At 33.6% G+C, this 21580-nt stretch overlaps 1 protein-coding gene across 5 annotated transcripts; it reads right to left on the bottom strand.

The window, feature by feature from the left end:
• Nucleotides 1-1629: 1629 nt before the first annotated feature.
• Nucleotides 1630-21327, bottom strand: LOC132273626 (protein DETOXIFICATION 16-like). Of its 5 annotated transcripts, XM_059774607.1 has the most exons (18): nucleotides 21073-21326; nucleotides 19506-19757; nucleotides 18253-18797; nucleotides 17927-18013; nucleotides 17755-17811; nucleotides 17252-17490; nucleotides 16758-16876; nucleotides 16578-16664; nucleotides 15514-16510; nucleotides 15257-15337; nucleotides 14667-14734; nucleotides 13027-13246; nucleotides 12814-12881; nucleotides 5779-5986; nucleotides 5441-5692; nucleotides 4819-4911; nucleotides 4597-4746; nucleotides 1630-2432 (listed from the first exon to the last, which is right to left on the bottom strand). In XM_059774607.1, the coding sequence occupies exons 2-9, from the start codon at nucleotides 19704-19706 to the stop codon at nucleotides 16442-16444; spliced, it is 1404 nt and encodes a 467-aa protein (XP_059630590.1). In that variant the 5' UTR covers nucleotides 19707-19757; nucleotides 21073-21326; the 3' UTR covers nucleotides 1630-2432; nucleotides 4597-4746; nucleotides 4819-4911; nucleotides 5441-5692; nucleotides 5779-5986; nucleotides 12814-12881; nucleotides 13027-13246; nucleotides 14667-14734; nucleotides 15257-15337; nucleotides 15514-16441. The 5 variants fall into 5 exon arrangements, with proteins under 5 accessions (XP_059630590.1, XP_059630588.1, XP_059630591.1 ...); XM_059774605.1 differs by lacking the exon at nucleotides 4819-4911; XM_059774608.1 differs by lacking the exon at nucleotides 4819-4911 and having other exon boundaries at nucleotides 4597-4730.
• Between the last annotated feature and the right edge of the window lie 253 nt (nucleotides 21328-21580).

Genomic DNA, 21580 nt, shown 5'->3' with positions numbered 1-21580 from the left:
TTTTTTCAAACTTTTATTTCTTAAATTAAATCTACAGGAATAAAAAATAGAACATGGATTTCTCTGTATATACATAAATATATTTGTGTAATAGAGCGTGGCCGGGTGCTATGATTGGCTAGAAATCCAATCACGGTTGGCACAATTTTTTATTTACTTTTTTTTTTTAATATTTTTTTGAACTTTTGTATAGTACTATATATGTCCTTCATTTAACAAAAATTTACATTCGGTGTCATTACAAAAGTGAGGTATATTACCCTACTTTTATAATGACACTAACTGTAATTTCATGAAAGGCTATAATTTCATGAAAGGGTGATGACTTAGATATAACAACACCAATTTTTTTACCTAAATAATATAACAACGCCATTTTAAAATACATTTGACACTTTTTTTTTTTTTTTTTTTTTTGGCAGTTAGTGCTAACTGCTATTGTAAAATTCAATCAAATTGTGATCAGCTTGGAATCAAATTTGGCCAATATTACTTACTAAAGTTACCATAGTATGGGTAAGACTAAGGTTGATCCTTTAATATGTTCCAATTGTCACCTTTAATTAAATTTTTAAAATTGACATTTCCATGTTGTTTTTAGGAATTCTAGCTTATAAATTTTGTTTTTTGTTTTATTTTTTTGGTTAACGAGAAATCCAGACGTCACTTTTGTCAAATTTAGCATCATATTCTATTTTGCAATAAAACAAACTTTCTAAAAACCTGCCTAAATTATAAAAGTATTCAATAATACCCCTATGTGATGATTTTTGGAGCATGTCTAGTCAGTCGAACATATTCGTACTTAAAATAGTTAGGGTTAAGTGCAAGAAACACCCTCCTCAAATACAAAAGGTATAATTTTTTTTTTGTGCAAATTGCCCCATAAGAGCAGGTCCAATGGTTGGCCTGTTGGCGATTTGGGCCTATTTTGACGACCCAATCTGCTCCATTGTGGGTCGCCAAAATTGGGCCACGTCATGCAAATTGGGGAATGGGTTGCCCTTTTCGGCAACCCTGTTAGCAAGCGCGGGCCTACCATTATTAATTTTTACCTTCTTACATTGATGATTAAACTTATAAACATTACAAGAAATTAGGTTTTTAGTAACGGTCGAATCTATCCCTAAAAGCCCTAAGACCGTCCCTAATGATCAAATTCGACCGTCCCTAATAGTTGTGCCACAAAAGATTTTTAGGGACAGTAAAAGTTGTCCGTCCCTAAAAATATCAACCTTTAGGGACTGACTTACTGCTGCAAATAGGACTATCCCCGTTTGATTTATTAGGGACGAACTTACTGTCCCAAATAGGTCGATTTATTAGGGACAGACTTACTGTCCCAAATAGGACTGTCCCCCTTTGATTTATTGGGGACGATATTTACTGTCCCTAATAGTTGACGTATTAGAGACGGATTTGTTGTCCGTCCCTAATACAATACTTATTAGGCACAATTTGTACTGTCCCTAATATGATTTTATTATTATTATTATTTTTAAATTTGTGACAATTATAAACTGTCCCTAATACTTGATTATTTTTATTATTTTATTTATTCTTTTTTCTGGTGGATTTGTGTTCTAAAAAAACTTATTAAACCAAAACATCCGAACTAAAAAGTACATACACCAACAATATCATTCTAGAAAGAAAAAAATAGATTATCACCACAATATGGTGCGAACAAACAAACTCTTAATCTCATGATGAAACTACAAATTCTCCAATTTTGTAAACAAGAACTAAAAGTATCTACTAGCTGCTTTAACATCAAATGGTTCCAAACATCCTCAAAAATTAAAACATCATTTTAAACTGAATGCAATCATGAAAATGCAGGCCAAAAAATACACGTACCAAAATAGTTAGAAATCAGCTAGATAGCCATCAAAAAGCTCCAAAATATATCTACCAAAATAATTATCTTTATAGTTCATTCAGGTGATTGTTGTGGTGGTGCTGGTGGGTGGTGCTGAAATTGCCACCATGTTGGTGGCCGCTGACACCAGCTTGGCGGGGCATGCTGCTGTTAGGAATGTGATGGAGAATGTTGATTTTGGTGGAACCGTGGTGGCGGCTGTTGGTGCTGTTGTTGCTCAAGGAGCTATTATTGCTGCTGTTGTTGCTGCTCAAGGAGGTGTTGTTGCTACTAAAGCAGCTTCTGAATTGTATCCAACTTCTCCTCCAAATTTGTAACTTTCTACGTAAGTTGTGCATTTTTTTCTTCAACATTTTTCACCCTTTTTCTAGAAGCCTCTTCGAAAGATGAGGATGCACGTTGATGGCTTGGAGCTACAAAACCATTGCCGAACCCACAACGATATCCCTTTCTGATACCTAATTGGTTTTCCACTATCTCAACATCATTTATCATAGGACTGGTACGATCAGAATTGTGAAAAACGTGAAAACTTCTCTTTCATTACATCCTGAAATTAAGATTAATGTAGTGTTACCATCAGTAGGTCAATAAAAAATTAATATTGCAATCAATAACTGAAACTTTTTTCATTTTAGACTAAAAGAAGGGTTCTCAGTTCTATGGTCACCTTCTCTTCACTTTTCTTCTGATTTTTTGCATTTATTCACTGTACTGATATTTCCTGCTTATTTTCATCATTTGTAGTATTCTGTTTTCATTTCAATACTGATAATAGGGGGAATATTAGGTGCAGCATTAAGTGGGCGAATAACAGATTTCTTTAGTTAGAGAAACTTAAGTTCTTTTTTGCCTTTCAATTATCTATAGGCTTATTTCAATTTCCATCAACACAATTGTGCCAACATCAAGCTTATATCAGTCTTGATTGAAATTTTATGGCAGGCAATGTCGTTTTCAGAAATTTTCTGCCTCATGGAATGGCTTGCAATATTATTTTATGAGGTTTGTGATCTTCTAATTTCCTACACAAGGTTTTCTATTTAAGTTCTGCTTTATCCAATCACCAAGGAGAACCAAAAAATAAAATAATTAAATTGTGATGCATACCTTCTAACATATCTTTATGAGCTGTACACTCTCTATGAATCAGCTTTAGGAAGAATGGTTCCTAGATAAACTTTAGGAAGAATAAGATTTTAATATAATCTTTCACAAATATTTAGTAAGAGATTGCTAAAATGACAAAAATAATATCTAGAAATTACAGTTTAAGCAGAAGTCGCCTTAATATGTTTTTATGGATTTTTAAAACTTGTTAAAAGGATGGTATGTGGCTAGACAGTGGTTTTCAGAAATGTGATACATCTTTTGTCAATGTTGTAGGAGCATATATATAGATGCCTCGTTATCATGCTTAGCATATATATATATATATATATGTATCTTCCCCCCATGAGTGTGTTTCTGTGTGTAAAAAGTGGTGGCCCTGGACGGCTCTAGCTGTGTAATCTTCCCATTTATTCGACAAAAAAAAAAAAAAAAAGGGTAGCTAGGTTGATACTTAGCTTATATTTCTGGTTTAAATTTAAAGGTGGAAAAGGGAATGGGCCTGATGCATGCTTGTCTTTATGATTCCAACCTACAAGTTTTATATATTGTATAGTGGTTAGCATGTGTTCACTGTCATTGAGAAATCTTAGGGGGCTCTCTCCAATCAAAATCTAATTATCATCTTTACACACTTATAATGCCAATGGGTCCCTTTGCTTCATCCATCATCTCCATTTATATATATATATATATATATATATATATATATATATATATATATATATACACATATTTAAATCGAAAGGTAGTTTTGATTATTCTTTCCAAATGTAATATATCTCATCTATCTAATGTCTTTATGATTTGTGCAACTTGGGTACTTCTTGGTGGGAGGACACAAATATGGTAGATGTACACGTACGCTACACACTAGATAGTGATTGCATTATATATATATATATATATATATGGATTAATTAATTAATTAACTTAATCCCTACACATGCATGTATGGGTCAGGTGAATGATGTTGCAAGGCGGCTTTGTTCCTTTGCTTTTGTAGTCCATCAATTCATCGAGTATATATATATACATATATATAATATACAGCACAAAAAAATGTGACACCGTGCAATGAACAAATAAATAAAAAACCTAAAAGGGAAAAAAAAAGGACTGAAAAAGAATAGCATGGCTGCATGACATCATAAAACCAGCTGTAGGGTCCAGCAGCCATGCATGTAGATTAAATGGGGAATTTCCAATACATGAAATAATCAAGTACACGATGAAGTAAACGTTTACTAAACTGACATATCATCTATGATATCAAAACCAGTTTAGTAACATCCAAAAAAATTCCTAAAAATAGACTGAAGTAAACTGATTTAACAGCTTTCAAATTAAGTTTTAAGAACACAAAAAAAATTTCAACATGTTGGTTCATTTATATATGCAGGAAACATATTAACTAAGACCCCGCTCCTGCTATTTTTTTTAATGTATTGGAGTGGAAAATTCATATATACTTCTACATGTGAGTATATATACTATAACTAATTTACTACACATACACACACAATCTTATTATCAAACAAGATGGCAATAATAACATATTAAGAAAAACAAAAAGAAAGTAAAATGGGGGGAAAAAAACTTACGTAGTTCTGCTTAGCTATCTCATTTACCCATCCAGTTTGTTCCCTAAAATGCATGTCCTCGTACATGCGAATAGCAGGACCCTCCTCAGGACTTTCAACTTCCTCATCTTCTTCATTTTGCCTTTCTTGCCTTTCTTGACTTTCTTTCAGCTGCAACACAAAATATGATTTAGATGGATAATAAATTGAAATTTTATAATTATTATTTTAAATATTACGTACATAAACATCATAGCGTCTGGCAAAAGACATCAATCCAGAAACATGAGGAATCTTATTCTTCAAGCGGTTGCCTTTATTTTTGTCACTTATTTTCTACATATCAATTCAAACAATAATACAAGTTAAGAAACCTAAATAGCTAGTCAATCAATGTATTATAATCAATGATTTCAAGTAAATAATTTAAAGCAAGTGGTTAAAAATCCGAACTTGAAATTCTAGTGACATCCACCAATCGCACGTTTTTCCCCAAACATCAATATCAATAATACCATAAGGATGCAAGCGTGCATTCTCAATTGGAAGATGCTTGTCAAAATGATTCTTCAATTTATATATATATTTCCTCAAACATTTAGACATTTCCTTAGTTACTTGCTTGAAATCAGTTTCATTGTCATGTGCATCCACTCTAAAGGTCACCTTTATAATAGACATTTAATTTAAGTTAAAAAGAGCCCAATAATTCACACAACAAATAGCATTGAAAATGTGAAAAATAAAGAGCAAGTCAACAAAACAAGTATTTTAACAGAGTGGTATCTCACTGCGAAAATACATAGGAAAATTAAAAATGATATAGTATTCCCTTTATGATATAGAATATAAAAGAACTCATTACCTTAAAATGGTCATAGCAGACCTGTCTCTCATAATCTAGAATTTTCCTCCACATTTTATATTTCAATAATGCTTCTTTATCTCTCTCTCGCATGGATGCCAACCTCAGCCGTCCATAAATTGTGATTTTTGCCAACGGGTTTAATATAACCCATCCCAAACTCTACCGAAACTGGAACATCCTTTCCATAGAGTTCCTTAGGTTTGTGTAGGGCTATATTCTTTGCTTTTCCACGCCCTTTTCGTACTGGGCCTGAAAACAAAATTATCAACTTAATTAAAACATAGTCATTCTACAAAAATGCTTGCAGTTAATTAATGATGAAGCATAATTATCACCTCCACTTGGTTGTGGCCTTGTCTGCAAAGTATTACCATCACCTTCCATAAAAAGTTGTTGACTTATTGAATTACTACCATCAGCTTCTCCACTCGGTTGTGTGGCAGTTGAACTTGTAGATGGTGTCTCAGTTCGAGTTTGAGCCACGCTTGACCTTAATATTCTACGCATTGGTGCCTCAGAATTGTCCATAATTCTGTTTACAAGCTAAAACGAAGAATCAAGTAATATTAAATCAAAATAAACAAGCATATGCAAAATACATTCTGAGTCATCATTTGATATTGGCTACTTTAGAACATAAACAGAAAATAAATCAAGTGACCTAAGATTAGTTTAAATAAATAAAAAAAGTAATGAAGCACACAACTAAACAAGGCTAATTAATTTCCAGCACTCAACAAATACTAAAAGATAAATATATTGAAAAAGAGAAGGAACTCAATTCTAGATAAAGTTCACATAATGTATTAATCATAATTCCAAAAAAATACGGCACATGCTCAACAATACAAATCTTTATATGTCATCCAAATCAGTATCATCTTCGGACAACAGTTCTGGTTCCTCATTTGAACTATATTCAATGTCATCTCCATCATCATCCTCATTAACCCAAAAGTCGCCATTAATTGCTGCTTCACCACTACATTTTTCAATCACTTCAGCATCAAGGTTTTCACCCTCTAAATCGTCCCTGTTCAAAGAGGGTGGATCATGTCCAAGTCCACTTCAACAATCCTATCCTCGATGCTTGGTTTGTTCTCTTGGTACGCTGCAGTGTTAAGCATTTCATCCTCTACTACTACTTCGCCCTCTTTTTCAAGTACATCAAATGAGTTTCTATTTGTTATATCTTGAACTACCTCCCATGTCCCTTGAAATTTGTTGTCTTTGACGTAGAAGCATTGTTTTGCTTGATTTACTAACACAAATGGCTCATTTTTGTAAGCTCTACTGGCTACATTTATGCTCTTAAAATAGGTATCCTCATGTATACCAATCCTAACATCAAACCAATCACATTTGAAAAGGAAGATTTGTTTACCCAGTTGATATCGTAACTCAATGATATCTGTTAGTTTACCATAGTAATCTTCGCATTCTCCTTTCACTAACACACCATAATTCTGTGTTCATCAATTTTGTTCCCTTTCCTTAGTATGGAATCTAATCCCATCTACAATACAAGCAGAATATCGACTTACTAGAGATCCAGGTCCACACACTAGGGAATACAGATCATCACAAGCTGTATCCTTTTGATGATGACGCATTTTCAAGATCTATTGAAAAAATTGTAGTGTTAAATAAATGATGACACATCATTTTCATTAAATAAAAGAATTTGATTAATTAAGTCCAATATATACATGACAGACTTACTTGTGTTTCGAACTATCTAGAAAATTCGTTTGCATGTCTTTGAGGAACATTTCGCGGATCTAATCTCTCAAGTTCCACCTTGTGTTTTCAAAACAATTAGATGGTGTTAAGATAAAATTATGTACATGTATTAAGAAATAGACTATATATTCACATAAGATGACAAGTAATAAGTTATCTTCGTATGACTCAACTACTGCAGAATTTTGTAACACGTACAATCGGGCCATCTCCATGTCCTCACGAAACAATATCTCCAAACTTTGCGACCCTAGAGGTCGAACTACTTCCTTTAGATCTGAAATAGTGGTCCAATTATTATTGCAATCCCCCTCACTATTTCTTTCTTCTCAATTGAACCGTGTCTCAATCCCTCCGAGAAATTTTGAACAAAATGTCAAGCATTCATTGTCTAAGTAAGCTTCAGCAATGGACCCTTCAAGACGTGCTTTGTTACACACGTATAGTTTGAGGGTATGCAAAAATCTACATAAGCATTAAAATTATTACAAATATTTAAATATAACAGACCATTAGAACTTGTCATAAAAATAATGTTTGTGTATTAAAAAAAATACAGTACCTTTCAATGGGGTACATCCACTGATATTGTGCGGGGCCAGCAATAATGGCTTCACGCGGCAAATGCAGAGCCAAGTGCACCATAATGTCAAAAAATGACGAAGGAAATATCATCTCCAACTTGCACAGTATAATAGCAATGTCCCTTTCCATTGCCTCTAAGACATCCACTTTAACAGTTCGACAACACAATTCCTTGAAGAATATACCAAGCTCTACTATTGCGTTACAAATATCCGAATCTAAGAAACTTCGTATAGTTATGGGGTGGAGGTGCTATAAGAGAATGTGTGAATCACGACTTTTCAATCCAAATATCTTATAGTTATTAACATTCACACACCGACTTATGTTCGAGGCATAGCCATCTGGGAACTTAACTGATTTTAACCATTCACACAATTGCTTTTTATCATTCTTTGACAATGTGTAGCGCGCTCGTGGCATCTCAAATTTTTCACCATTACGCTTGACGTGTAGTTCTTTTTGAATCTTCATTCCTTCTAAATCCAACCAACTTTTGAATGTACCCTTCGTTTTTCCTTCAATGTCCAATAATGTCCCCAACACATTATCGCATATGTTTTTCTCTATATGCACAACGCCTAGGTTGTGCCGCAACAAAAGGGTTTGCCAATAAGGTAGTTCAAAGAAACTACTCTTCTTTGTCCAGTTAAGTTCAAATGTTTCACGAGTTCACTTCTTGTTATTTGGTCCCTTTCCGAAACTAACCTCGGGTATGCAGTTAAGTTGTTCCAAAATATCATCTCCTGTCAACTGCTTTGGTGGCCCTTTCTCTTGCTTCTCACCATGAAACTGCTTGTACCACTTCTTAAAAACGTGATCTAACGACAAAAACATACGACTTCCCAAATAACATAACTTCCGACCGTGTTTCAAATAACAAGAACATATTTCTTCGTTACAATTTGGACATGCTAGATAACCCTTCGTCATCCATCCAGAAGCCATCACATAGGCAGGAAAGTCAGTAATGGTCCAAATCATTGCCACATGCATTTTAAAGTTACATTTACTGTAGACATCATACGTCATCACACAATCCCTCCACAATTCTTTTAACTCTTCAACCGAAGGCCACAGGTACACATCAATATCATTACCAGGCGAGGTTGGACCAAGAATAAGCAACGACATGAACACATATGGTTCCTTTATACATATCCAAGCTGGCAAATTATAAGGCATAATCATCACAAGCGACATACTATAGGAATTGCTCATGTTACCAAATGAATTGAATCCATCAGTTGCTAATCCAACACGAACATTACGAGGATTAGCAGCAAACTAACTATGCTTATTATCAAAATCCTCCCAAGCTTTTGAATCAGCCGGATGTCTTAACTCATTTGTCTCCTTCACACGTTTCTCCTTATGCCACTACATATCTAAGGCTGTATCCTTCGACATAAACAACCGTTGAAGTCTTGATTTCAAAGGGAAGTACCGAAGAACTTTTTGAGGGACTTTCTTACCCTCACCTTTGTGAGGTTTATACCTCGACTCACTACATTGTGAACAATTTTCCTTACTAGCATTCTCTTTCCAAAATAGAACACAATCATGTTTACATGCATGGATACACTCATATCCGAGACCCAAATCTCGCTTGTTTCAAAAATCATTGCCACATGCATTTTAAAGTTACATTTACTGTAGGCATCATACGTCATCACACCATCCCTCTACAATTCTTTTAACTCTTCCACCAAAGGCCGCAGGTACACATCAATATCATTACCAGGCGAGGTTAGACCAGGAATAAGCAACGACGTGAACACATATGGTTCCTTCATACATATCCAAGCTGGCAAATTGTAAGGCACAATCATCACAAGTGACATACTATAGGAATTGCTCATGTTACCAAATGAATTGAATCCATCAGTTGCTAATCCAACACGAACATTACGAGGATCAGCAGCAAACCAACTATGCTTATTATCAAAATCCTCCCAAGCTTTTGAATCAGCTGGATGTCTTAACTCATTTGTCTCCTTCACACGTTTCTCCTTATGCCACCGCATATCTAAGGCTGTATCCTTCGACATAAACAACTGTTGAAGTCTTGATTTCAAAGGGAAGTACCGAAGAACTTTTTGAGGGACTTTCTTACCCTTACCTTTGTGAGGTTTATACCTCGACTCACTACATTGTGAACAATTTTCCTTACTTGCATTCTCTTTCCAGAATAGAACACAATCATGTTTACATGCATGGATACACTCATATCCGAGACCTAAATCTCGCAACAAGCTTTTAGTCTCATAATGAGACTTTAGTAACACATTGTTGTCGGGAAGCATCTCCTTAAATGCCATAAGCATCATGTCAAATGCTTTGTTGCTCATTCGAGTCATAACCTTCACACGGAATAACTTTAATATCGCTGACAGCTTCGAGAATTTTTGACAACCTAGCCACAATTCACATTGTGTACCCTTTAACAATCTAGCAAAATTTCCTCCTCCTACATCAACTTAAGGCGAATCTTCTTCTTGTTGTGCATTATTGAAGTTTCCCATTTGTACGTTATCCAACAACTCAAATACATTATCTACATTTCCATCTTCATCATGGGCACTTTCCCCACTAACATTAGCATCAATATTAACATTATTGCTGGCTTGAGGAACCTCCCCGTGATATATCCAATTGGTATACCCCTTATCCATCCCATCACTCAAGAGATGTTGCTTAACCTGTTTAATTTTAAGATATTCCTTGTTTTTGCAACGACGACATGGATATCGGGTAATACCGCCTATCTGTGTATGACGACTAGCTACCTTAATGAAGTTTTCTATGCCATCAAAATAGGTTCGACTACGACATGGATATCGGGTAATACCGCCTATCTGTGTATGACGACTAGCCACCTTAATGAAGTTTTCTATGCCATCAAAATAGGTTCGACTACCCCTAGTGTGATGATGAATCCAAGACTTATCCATGTAACTGGCATTTTACATAAAATAAAATAAAATAAAATAAAATAAAAAAAATTAGCATGTAGACGGCGAATGCATTTTCTAATACACTTAAAGACTGGCCTTCAAAACCAAAGTAGTTAATGCATGTAAAGAAACCAAGAGAAACTAAAAATCTGTGTATATTAAGTACCTCTCTTCAAAACCAAAGTTATTTTTATTTTCCAAATTTTTCTTATTTACAATGCTTTTTCGTATAAGTAATAAATCCTAACACTCTTCCAACTAACATAAAAAATAAAATGAAAAATCAATCCAAACTTTTCCAAAGAAGAAACTAAATGTTAACAAACATAATCTGTAAGTGGAAAACTGTAGACCAAAAATTCAGCATAAAAGAGATTAAATGAACATTTGGCATATCATGCATGCAAGAGTTCGATCATAATCAAGTTTAGGACTTGTATAATATAAACTTTGATTAATTTAGTCATATTTTCATACTTCGTTATCTTCTTTTGAAGATGAGACTCATGAGAGAGTTTTAAATGGAACAACAATAATGCCATTTCTTAGTTTACATAAAATAAAATAAAATAAAACTTAGAAATTAATCTAAATAGAATGTAGCATTATTATTGATCTAAACTTAAATGTAAATGAAATTATTGTAGGTGCCACAATTTTAAATTATAAACTTATAAACTTTTAATAATTTCAAACATTCAATATATTAAAAATATAAGATATGTTGTGTCTATTACAAGAACAAACTAGTTAGGTAGGATGAGGAGACGATCACAGCTGTAGTGGGGGAGTAGTGACTAATATAAAATGTTTTAAAAAAGTTAAAATAAGGTGCATTACATTGTAACATTTATTGAGTTCTCCGGCTTTTTTTTTTTTTTTTTTTTTTTTTTTTTTTTTTTTTCCTTTTTTTTTTTGGTGGGAGGGGGGCGGGGGGGGGGTACAACTACTGAGAGGACCCGATCCTATGATAAAGACTATAACTCGGCGGGGTAAACCCAAAGCCCAATCCAAAAAAATTCGGGTTTTGGCAATGTTATTTGGAATTTGATCTAGGCTTGGATTCATCCATGTTTAGCAACCCAAAATCCAACCCGAACCTGTCATGAATTAGCTAACATTTTTTTTTTTCAAGGTAAAAGTGTTAGATGAGTTAGAAAGTTAAGCTAGATTCTATTATTTTCCTACATTAATGCATATTCCTACATACATGGTTGAGTGTGGTGAATGTATTTTTTACCTTCATTTGCTTTGTGATTTGTGGTCAAGAGATCAAGTTGGAAGTTCTCCACCTGGTTTAAGAACTCTCTAGGACTCTGTCATGTAGAATCTAATCCATTGGAAATTTTCCAACCTTGTTTTGAGATTTTTGAAAGGTTTTGAAGTTCAATCGGTTGAAATTAATCGGTTGCACATGTCATGTTGTAGAGACACATTATTTTTGGATATATTTTATATTCTTTTTCAAATAAAATTAGTTGAGGTGTCCAATAGAATTTTGACAATACCTTTTAACTTTGACTTGAACAACGAGAAAGTATTAAATATCTAGAGACCGGGGTCATTCCAACCCTTGAATGTTAGTTTGCAATAATTCAATGAATATAGAATGTTAATACGAATTTTTAATAGCCTGTTGCGTGAATTATATATGGATTAATTGTTGTAGCCTTTTTCCTATCTAAACCCTGTTAACCACACACCCTTGGCATTAATATCAAATACAACGAAAACTAGACAAATCTTTCAAATTAAGTGTAGTCCTTATCATTTATCCCCTGATCTTGTTAGTTGGAGTGTATGAAGAAATCATAGAATTAACATTAGCACAGTATACAAACAATTTAGCATAAATTTGTGCACGAGAGTTCCTAAATCAATACGAATCATTAAAAAAAAAAAAAAGTCATAGACATTATCCATCTATTAGATACAGAGGTTCTTGCTAAAATCCAATATCCAAAGCATAGAGTATTTATGAATTTTCTGTTTTAATCCTATAAAAAACATAGCAACAAAAACAAATATACAGATCTAAGAAGCAATGGAAAAAAAAATTAAATATAAAAAATAAAAAACACTTACAACACCAGTAAAAGAATAAGTAGAGACACTGAACTTCTGGTCGCTCTGGTAGTCCTAGCAGAGAAGATCTGCGGCATGAAACCAACAAGCAATTCATAGAAAACATTCCAAACTATCAATCCAAACAACTAAGACAAATGAACGGGATATTCCAAAAATATAAAGGACTGGCACTTTACGTGTTCAACTAAACATTGTGAGAAGATGACGGACCTGTTGCAGGGAGTGTCTAGGGTGGGAAAGTGGGTGAGATCAGAAGAAAAAGAAGCCAGATGATCGCAAGTTGTTCAGGCTTCGACCCAAGCCGATTTGTACCACAAAAACAAGGAAGACGAAGAAGAATCTTTGTCCACCATTGATGGACTAACGTTACTGCCTCTCAATTGAATTGAATTAGATGTTCACCCAATTAGACAAAGAAGAAGCCAATAAGCTGCAAATTATATACTACTAAGATCAATCAACAAAACTCACAAAAAAAAGGACTTTCTAGCAAGAAAATTAAAAAAGAACCTTAAATATGAATACAAATTTTGATTGGATCTCAAAAAAAAGAAAAAAACTTTTCGGCGTAAAGAAAAAGAAAAATACTTGGCAAGAATAGCAAAGAAAAGCTACAAAGACCTTAATTACCAAAAATACAAAAAGACATACGAATAAATTTTAACAATTTTCAAAAGCAAAGGGTCACTAATGTCTTTTGACCAAAAACAGGTCCAGTACAACAGAAAGGCTACTAAGACTTAGCTGTCACAGAATCTTTGTATAAACCCTAAAACTGTGTTTATCTTCAACTAATTAACAATTTATTCATATATTAATTAAAAAATATATAATGAATTTATAAAAAAACAAAAACATTTGCTCGTACAAAAAATAATTAAATAAACGATCATAAATCGATACCACATTCACATAATCAAACCTGGCTCAAACAAAAACAATATCGCCAATAACATTTATATTAATAGATTAATATATATATATATATATATATATATATCGAACGCAAAAAATTGACGAAACAGAAATGGAGGTTGGATTTTTTATTTTATTTTATAAACTTCAACGCAAAAAATTGTTATCCCTAAAGGACTATCACCAATACCCTTAATGCTAAATCTTAGATTTTACAGTGATCATTTATGCTTTAAAATGAACTTTCTCTAAAATCAATCACACGTTCGTTTTCAAAAACTCGTAGCATGCTTGTTCTAGCCGTTAGAAAGACAAAAGTTTCCAAATATCAGACAATGGATTAGTTTGAAATTCATTAGTTGTCCCAGCACTAAGCTCTGCTCTCTCAAATATTTGCTAGAGCCTAAGCATAAACAACATGAATGTTCAATCAATTTCAAAAAGTTTACTGTATCAGAATGATCAAAATAATGTGGTTGGACGTGTAGGTATATAACAAGCTCTATAAAAAGAAATAAAAATCAAATAAATAAACCACAACGATATATTACACAAAACAAAATGGCATCAAAAGTGACAAGAATGCAGATTCCCTTTAGAAATTGTTCACTATATGCAATGTATAAAACCACATAGCATGCGCACACACACACATGTTTTAAGTCCATAATGCATTAATCACATAGACCAAAAGTTGAAAGTGTAACAAAGATCAGAGAGGGTATAAGTATCAAATCTATTGAACTGATTTCTTTTAATTTTTGAACAAAACACATTGAGTCAGATATAAAAATACTCTACAAATAACACCACACACACAAAATAATAAATAGAGAAATAACTGTAGCCTCACCAAGCAACTAAGCAAATATACAGATCTAAGAAGCAACGGAAAAAATATATATATATATATATCAAAAATAAATAACACTTACAACACTAGTAGAAGAGTAAGTAGTGACACTGAACTTCTGGTCGCTCTGGTAGTCCTTGTAGAGAGGATCTGCAGCACGAAACAAACAAGCAATTCATAGAAAACATTCCAAACTATCAGTCCAATCAACCAAGATAAATGAATAGGATATTCCAAAAATATAAAGGACTGTCACTTTACGTGTTCAACTAAACATTTTGAGCTAATGCAAAATTTACAAATCCATTAAATTGACAACATTTTTGGCTACTCAAGTGGATCAGTAATGTTGGTGATTAGAGATTTTCTTAATTACACAATACACAAGTGTTGCATTCTATAACAATTGCTTCCAAAAAAACCATTGCCCTTCTGTTTTCTTGCCCAATAAAACGTTTTGAAAATTTAGTTCCAAAAGAAGATGGATACAACTTAGGCCAATAAATTATAATAATACTAAATTTAGTTTGTTATGATTTTTTTTTTCCCAAAAAAAAAGAGAGGTTAAAACCCATCAATATCATTTAGGTTAATGCAAAATTAGAATATTTCTAGAGCCATAAGAAGAATATTCAAAAATGAAAAAGCAGGGTTTGTGAGAAGATGACAGACCTGTTGATAGACTGACTTAGCTACCTCTCAATTGAATTGAATTAGATGTTCACCCAATTAGATGAAGAAGAAGCCAATAAACTGCAAATTATATACTACTAAGATCAATCAACAAAACCCACAAAAAACAAACACTCAAGTTTTATGCGTCTGAAGCATTCATGTTAATTTTATGTGTATATGTGTGTATATAGTGAATGTATAAGCAGTTAGGGTTCATTAATTGGGAAATAAGGGAATTGAGGAGTGAAAATTACCGGCGGTGGGATTAATGTTGAAGACGACTGAGAGTGTGTGGACTCGTCGATAGGAGAGTAAAGGAAGTCAGGAAAGATCATTTTTGGCTGCTGCTGTTTGGGGCTCTTCAAGACCTCCATGTTGATACCCACCTTGAGAAAGAGAAAACCTAGGGCTACGACTTCAATTTAAAAGAAATAGATCGATTGGGGAAGACCAAACCAGTTTGAGAGAGAGGACGGAAGGAGAAGATTGAGCTAGGGGAGCGCATCGAATAACAAATTTAGCAGAGTTATCCCTCGTGGATTACATATACAAATATATACTTAATTGAAAAGAAAGAGATCGGTTGGGGAAGATTAGACCAGTATGAGAGAGAGGACGGAAGGAGAAGATCGAGCTAGGGCAAGAAACAGTATTCAGACAAAGAGCACATCGAATAAGAAATACATATACAGATATATACTTAATTGACTAAAACTACATTGTTTTGATAGGGTAGTCTTGTAAAATTACTAGTAGTTAATTAAGGACGGTAACTTTACCATTCCAAAAGCCAATTTTGATAATTTTTTATTAAAAAAAATTATAATTTCACTAAATAGCCTTTTGGAAGGCTATTTTGATAATTTTTTTATTAAAAAAATTTATAATTTCACTAAAAATGGCGCTATGTTTTGCCGCCACCAGATTGGAGGGCGCGTTTATTTTTTTTGGTCTTTTAGGGATGAAAAGGTTAGGACTGTCACCAAAAAGAGTGTCTTTACGGATAGTTTTTCTATTGTCTCTAAGGGACTATCACCAATACCCTTTATTCTTGTAGTGAAAAAGTAAATCATCACATTATGTGAATATATTTAATACAATAAAAAAAAATTAAAACCATTATAATATATATAACACATCACTTTTTCTCCTATCTCTACCCTCGCTGTGGTGATTTAAGCTTCATGACGCTACATCCGCTACATCCACGGGGAGCATAGACTCATAGACTCCGGTTGTAGCCTTCTTTGCCTAAAGAAGAGGAAAGAGGATCGAAATGAGATGACGAAAGGGAGGTTGAAAAGGGTAAAGTGTTTACCTCTAGTTCCCAGTTAGTCCGTGTTGTAATGGTAAGAAGAGATAACACTTGCACAAAAAGTGCACATATAAGCCCCAACCAAAGACCCTAAAAGAAACAGTTTCGACAGAAGTGCATAAAAAAATTAGTGGAGACGAAAAGTAATAGATGCCACTAAAAAGTAAATCCACAAACAATTACCTTTCCTCCAATGTGGAAAACAAATGCTAAAAGAATAGCAGAAGGAATGCCCACAAGATAATATGACCCGAGATTGACAAAAGCACCCATTTTCTGCCATCCACATCCTCTAACAGAACCTAAATGTTAACAAAAACACATAAATTTAACTTCAATTTAAGAAACCAGTTGACCGGATTGACAATATATTTACAAGGCTTTATCTTTAGATTATTGGTTGAGTATCAGAGGCAACAAAATAATTTTTCTAATATTCTCTACTCTCCATAATTACAAGGTGAACTCTTTTTCAAAATTTTGTAAATATTATCTCTCCCATAGGGATCCATAAAAATATTTCTAACAGAATGAGAAGCAGCACATGAATCACCCCTTATGGTATTGCCATTTGAAACCTATTTGCAACCCTATCTATATATTTCTTTGCCTATAAATAATTTCACAAATTTGCCTAGTAAAGATAATTTAAATGATATTATAAATGTATAACAGACCTGAAAGAACACATTGGAGTCCATCCATGAAGTTGGATGTTGCAATAATTGGCATCATTATAGCTACATATCTAACCACTTCTTTTTCTCTACTGTAAGCATAGCCCAAGATGTTACGTGTCAATATTAGGACCGATCCAACCAAAATGCCCTCGGTAATAGCCACCACTAAGACGACACGCACTGCCAAACGTGCAGCTTGAGGATTCCCAGCCCCCAACTCATTTGAGACTCGTGTGCTATATAAGAAAAGATTATTGCATTGGAAGGTACAGATTTAATTAAGGAAAATGGGAGGCATGGTTTTAAATTCCAATTGCATAATCCAATTCAACCTGGTCCAACTCACACTAGAACAAGTGGTTGACAAAAAATTCCAAAGAAGAATTTGAAACGGTTCCAAATTGGAATCCATTGCCAAAATTTTAAAAATGATGTCAAAAATTCAAAGCCTTGGCACAGAGGAAAGAGAGATTCACTACATTCAGTATGGCATAACTGACCTCACGGCACCACTGAGTCCAACTGGGATCATCCAAACCGTCATAGATGTATTAAGGCTGGGGATGTAAATTAACATTATATTAGTAATTAAGATCATAGAGTATGTTCGAAAACAATTCTTCTCAATTGAGTGTTCTAAAAATTCAAGGAAGATAAATGGATAATTTTTACCAGATAGATAGAACTGAAGTTTCTAACCGGGGATTGGGTAGAAGACCAGATAATAGAACCATCATCTCAAATGACCACAACTCCATGCTGTTCTAAGTAATAGTAGAGATCACATTAATAGTCTATGAACAAGGTGACAGAATAAGGATCAGCATGACTATATACTTATGTAACATCCAATTGCTGAAAAAAAAAAATTTAAATAGAGGAAACTTGTCTGAAACTAAAAAGTAATTGTAACATTGCAATTATTGATGTATATTTTAGAGTTTTTTTTATTTTCCAGTCTTTGTAATGAAATGGACCACTAAGAAGTAGAAACTTACCAGACCATGACAGCTGAAGGGACTGAAAGTCTAAGAAAAGTGAGGATATTTTGCAGGGCCTCCTTCGAAAAACCAGTCCAAGTATTTGCACATGAAGGAGAGAACTTGACATAAAGTGCTAAAAATAACACATTGATCCAATATGAGATTGAATTTGCCAAGGCAGCTCCTCTATTACCGAGGCCAGATTTGAACACCAGGACCCAACATACAAGGATGTGGAGCAGAGTTGTAATTCCGGAGCTTAGCATCATAGGAAAGACATTGTTTTGAGTTTGCAAGAACCGGACGAGACATTGAAGAAGGCCGTATGCAGAAAGGCTGGGAATCATGAAATTTGCATAAAGTCCGGCTTCATCTGATATGGTAGGATCTTGGCCCAAGGCCTTGAGAATGGGGCCAGTGTATGCCCAGATGAATGCAAGGGGTATGCTCACAAGTAAAAGAATAAGCATAGCTCTTTGCATGTGTATGCCAAGCATATGATATTGCTTTGCTCCATAGGACTGGCCACAAAATGTTTCCAATGCACTTGCCATTCCCATCTACTCAAATAGGAAGGGAAAAAGAAAAAAAAAAGAGTGATGGGACAAACAATTCATAAACAATTTAATGCAAAATTAGTTTTTTCAAATGAATGGATTTCAAACAATAAAAAATCAATGCATTAAAATGGTGAAAGATCAAATTATTACACTTAAAAGATGATGTTACAATCAGGTAAATGAACCCACTAGCCCATTTCACTGAGAAACCTTTTAGCCAAACAATAGTGGAACACATTTTTTTATATACAGAAGAAACTATAAGATCACAAATTCACATCCAGACAAGCAAGTACGATATTACTAAAATTATCAAGTTTCCCACTTTTTTGAATATTTTATTTAGAAATAAAGAAAAATTCAACTTATTTTTCCAAACTGTAGAGAATCCTTTAAGAGAAATTCAACTTATTTCCAAGTTGCAGAGCATTTTCACAATATAAGATGTGTACAAATACACACACACATATATATATTTATTTATGGTTATCAACATCAATAAGAGAAACAAATTCACAAACAAGCTACAAAAAATATGTAGAATTAATGGATTTACTACTCATATATTATATGCACAGATACAGACACACATATATATATAAAACCATTTCTGAAACCTAAATAAAACTCCAAAGGAACACACATCAAAGAATAGGAGAATATAGAAGCCATTTAATTACCAAAAATTGAAGAGAAACCCCAACTTACCAACACCGTAAAACCTGTAACGGTTGCGAAAGAAGTGGCCATTGAAGCACCAGAGAGAGCCAACTCCCCAAGATGGCCCACAAACATGAGAGAGATGAGCTGTAAGCAGAATTGTAATAGACTGACACATATGAGAGGCCCTGCCAACCATATTTGCTTCTTCACTTCTTCTACAATCTCCTTCCTATCAGGGCCAGCCATGAGATTCTAAATATTTTGAGAGGCCCTAGGCGAACTTTCAAATGTGAGGCCCTTGAGTTTCACATGCGCAAAAAAGAATTATAAGAGTGTGAAATTTTAACACGATGTTTTCAAATTCTATAGCTAATATAATTGTGCCCTTGTGCATTGTGCACAAGACAACTAACTAATAACTATAAATTTACCACCACCACCAAATAATTATGCACCTGTACATAAAACAACTAACTAATAAGTATAAATCTATCACCACTAATAAATAATTCTGCGTCTGTGCAGTGTGCTTAAGACAACTAACTAATAATAACTATAAATTTTTATCACCACCAATAAATAATTGTGCACATGTGCAGTGTGCATAAGACAGCTAACTAATAATAATAAATTTATTAATTAAAGTGTGCGAAATTTTCACAGGCACAAAATAAAAAATGAAGAGAACAGAAAACTGCAGCTTCATTTACATTCATTGTTTATATAGCAACTAAAATTTGATGATTATAGATAACAAACATATGTGAAGATGAGGTGACTATATATATATATATATATATGAGGCTGAACTTGTAGTACTGAAGAAGTAGTGGGACTTTTAGGTTATACGTGGCATCCACTATCATATATAGTTTTGTCTTTCACTCTTTATATTAACTACACTATAATTTGTGTGTTTCTTTTGGGAGCCAATTACCCGCAGTGATTGATTGATCATTGCTACAGAAGACCTGTGCAAATTAATAGAAAAAACCATTAACTTTTGTTTTGTTAAAGCCTTCTCTTGATTTTCCATGTGTTTGTACATTCTGATGGCAAGTGCTTTGACAGTATTATTAACTGAAATTCTAGCTGAGCCAACTTCATATAAAAATAAAAATAAAACTCTTAATTTGGCACTTTTAAGTATGAGCATAATTTAGAGATCGAAAAAGTTAATTATTACCTCAACCCACTAGAAGGCATCCTTAATTTTCGTCGGATTAAATGTGAAAATGCAAAAAATTATGAGGAAAAGGGGTATGGTTGCTACTGTTGTGAGATTGGAGTGGACTTAGGGAGAGGAAAAAAAAAACGTATCTGCAATAGATTATGGACTCGATCGCCATGAAAGACACATGTAGAAAGGCACACATTTATTAAAATACTAAGGGAACCATAATATTCATTCAGCTCTTGAAAGCCATCACACACAGTGACACACACAAAACCCTAGCTACTTTTCACTATTGGAATAAAGGTAAAGGCCCGAATCAAACGAACCAAAGTTAGAACAAATCAAATGATGAGATTAACGAAAGAAAGAAACATATATAAAAGATCGATTCATGCAAAAGGAGAGAGGAGAGAGAGAGAGAGAGGATGAACATACCTTGCGGAGTGTCGAAGGAGATTGTGCCGTCTGAAACTTGCCCTAACTTATTTTTATTTTTTATTTTTTATTTTTTATTTTTTATATACCCTATGAGGCCCTCTAAAATCTGAGGCCCTCTGAAAAGTTCATATTGGTAACAACTAAACAAGTCAACAACGATGATTATTTCTTTTATCGATAAACAAGGATGAAACTTTTGCATTTATCGACCTTTCAGTACATGAGCTAATATTCTGTGCTTCAATTTTGATTTGTTTTAAAAAACTGAGATTTGTTTTTTAGTAATAAAGCGACATTATAGGTATGTGTTGACTTTTTGAACTGCTACAACAATATTATTTGTTCACATAATAAACAAAGATTAAAAAAAATCTGTCATTGGTTCATTTGTAGTAAAAAACAAAGATGAAAGTGACGCGCGCGCGCACACATATATATTTATATATTTAAACATGTACTCTTCCAGTTTGGTCACCTTTGTATTGGTAAATCTAAAGATGTGATA

This window comes from Cornus florida, unplaced genomic scaffold (genome assembly GCF_030987335.1).
Source record: "Cornus florida cultivar Cherokee Brave unplaced genomic scaffold, ASM3098733v1 CherokeeBrave_3.0.0_Hap2_Chr09, whole genome shotgun sequence".
Taxonomy (NCBI): Eukaryota; Viridiplantae; Streptophyta; class Magnoliopsida; order Cornales; family Cornaceae; genus Cornus; species Cornus florida.
Note: the sequence above shows the minus strand (reverse complement) of the source record. Positions and strands in the feature narration are given on the sequence as shown.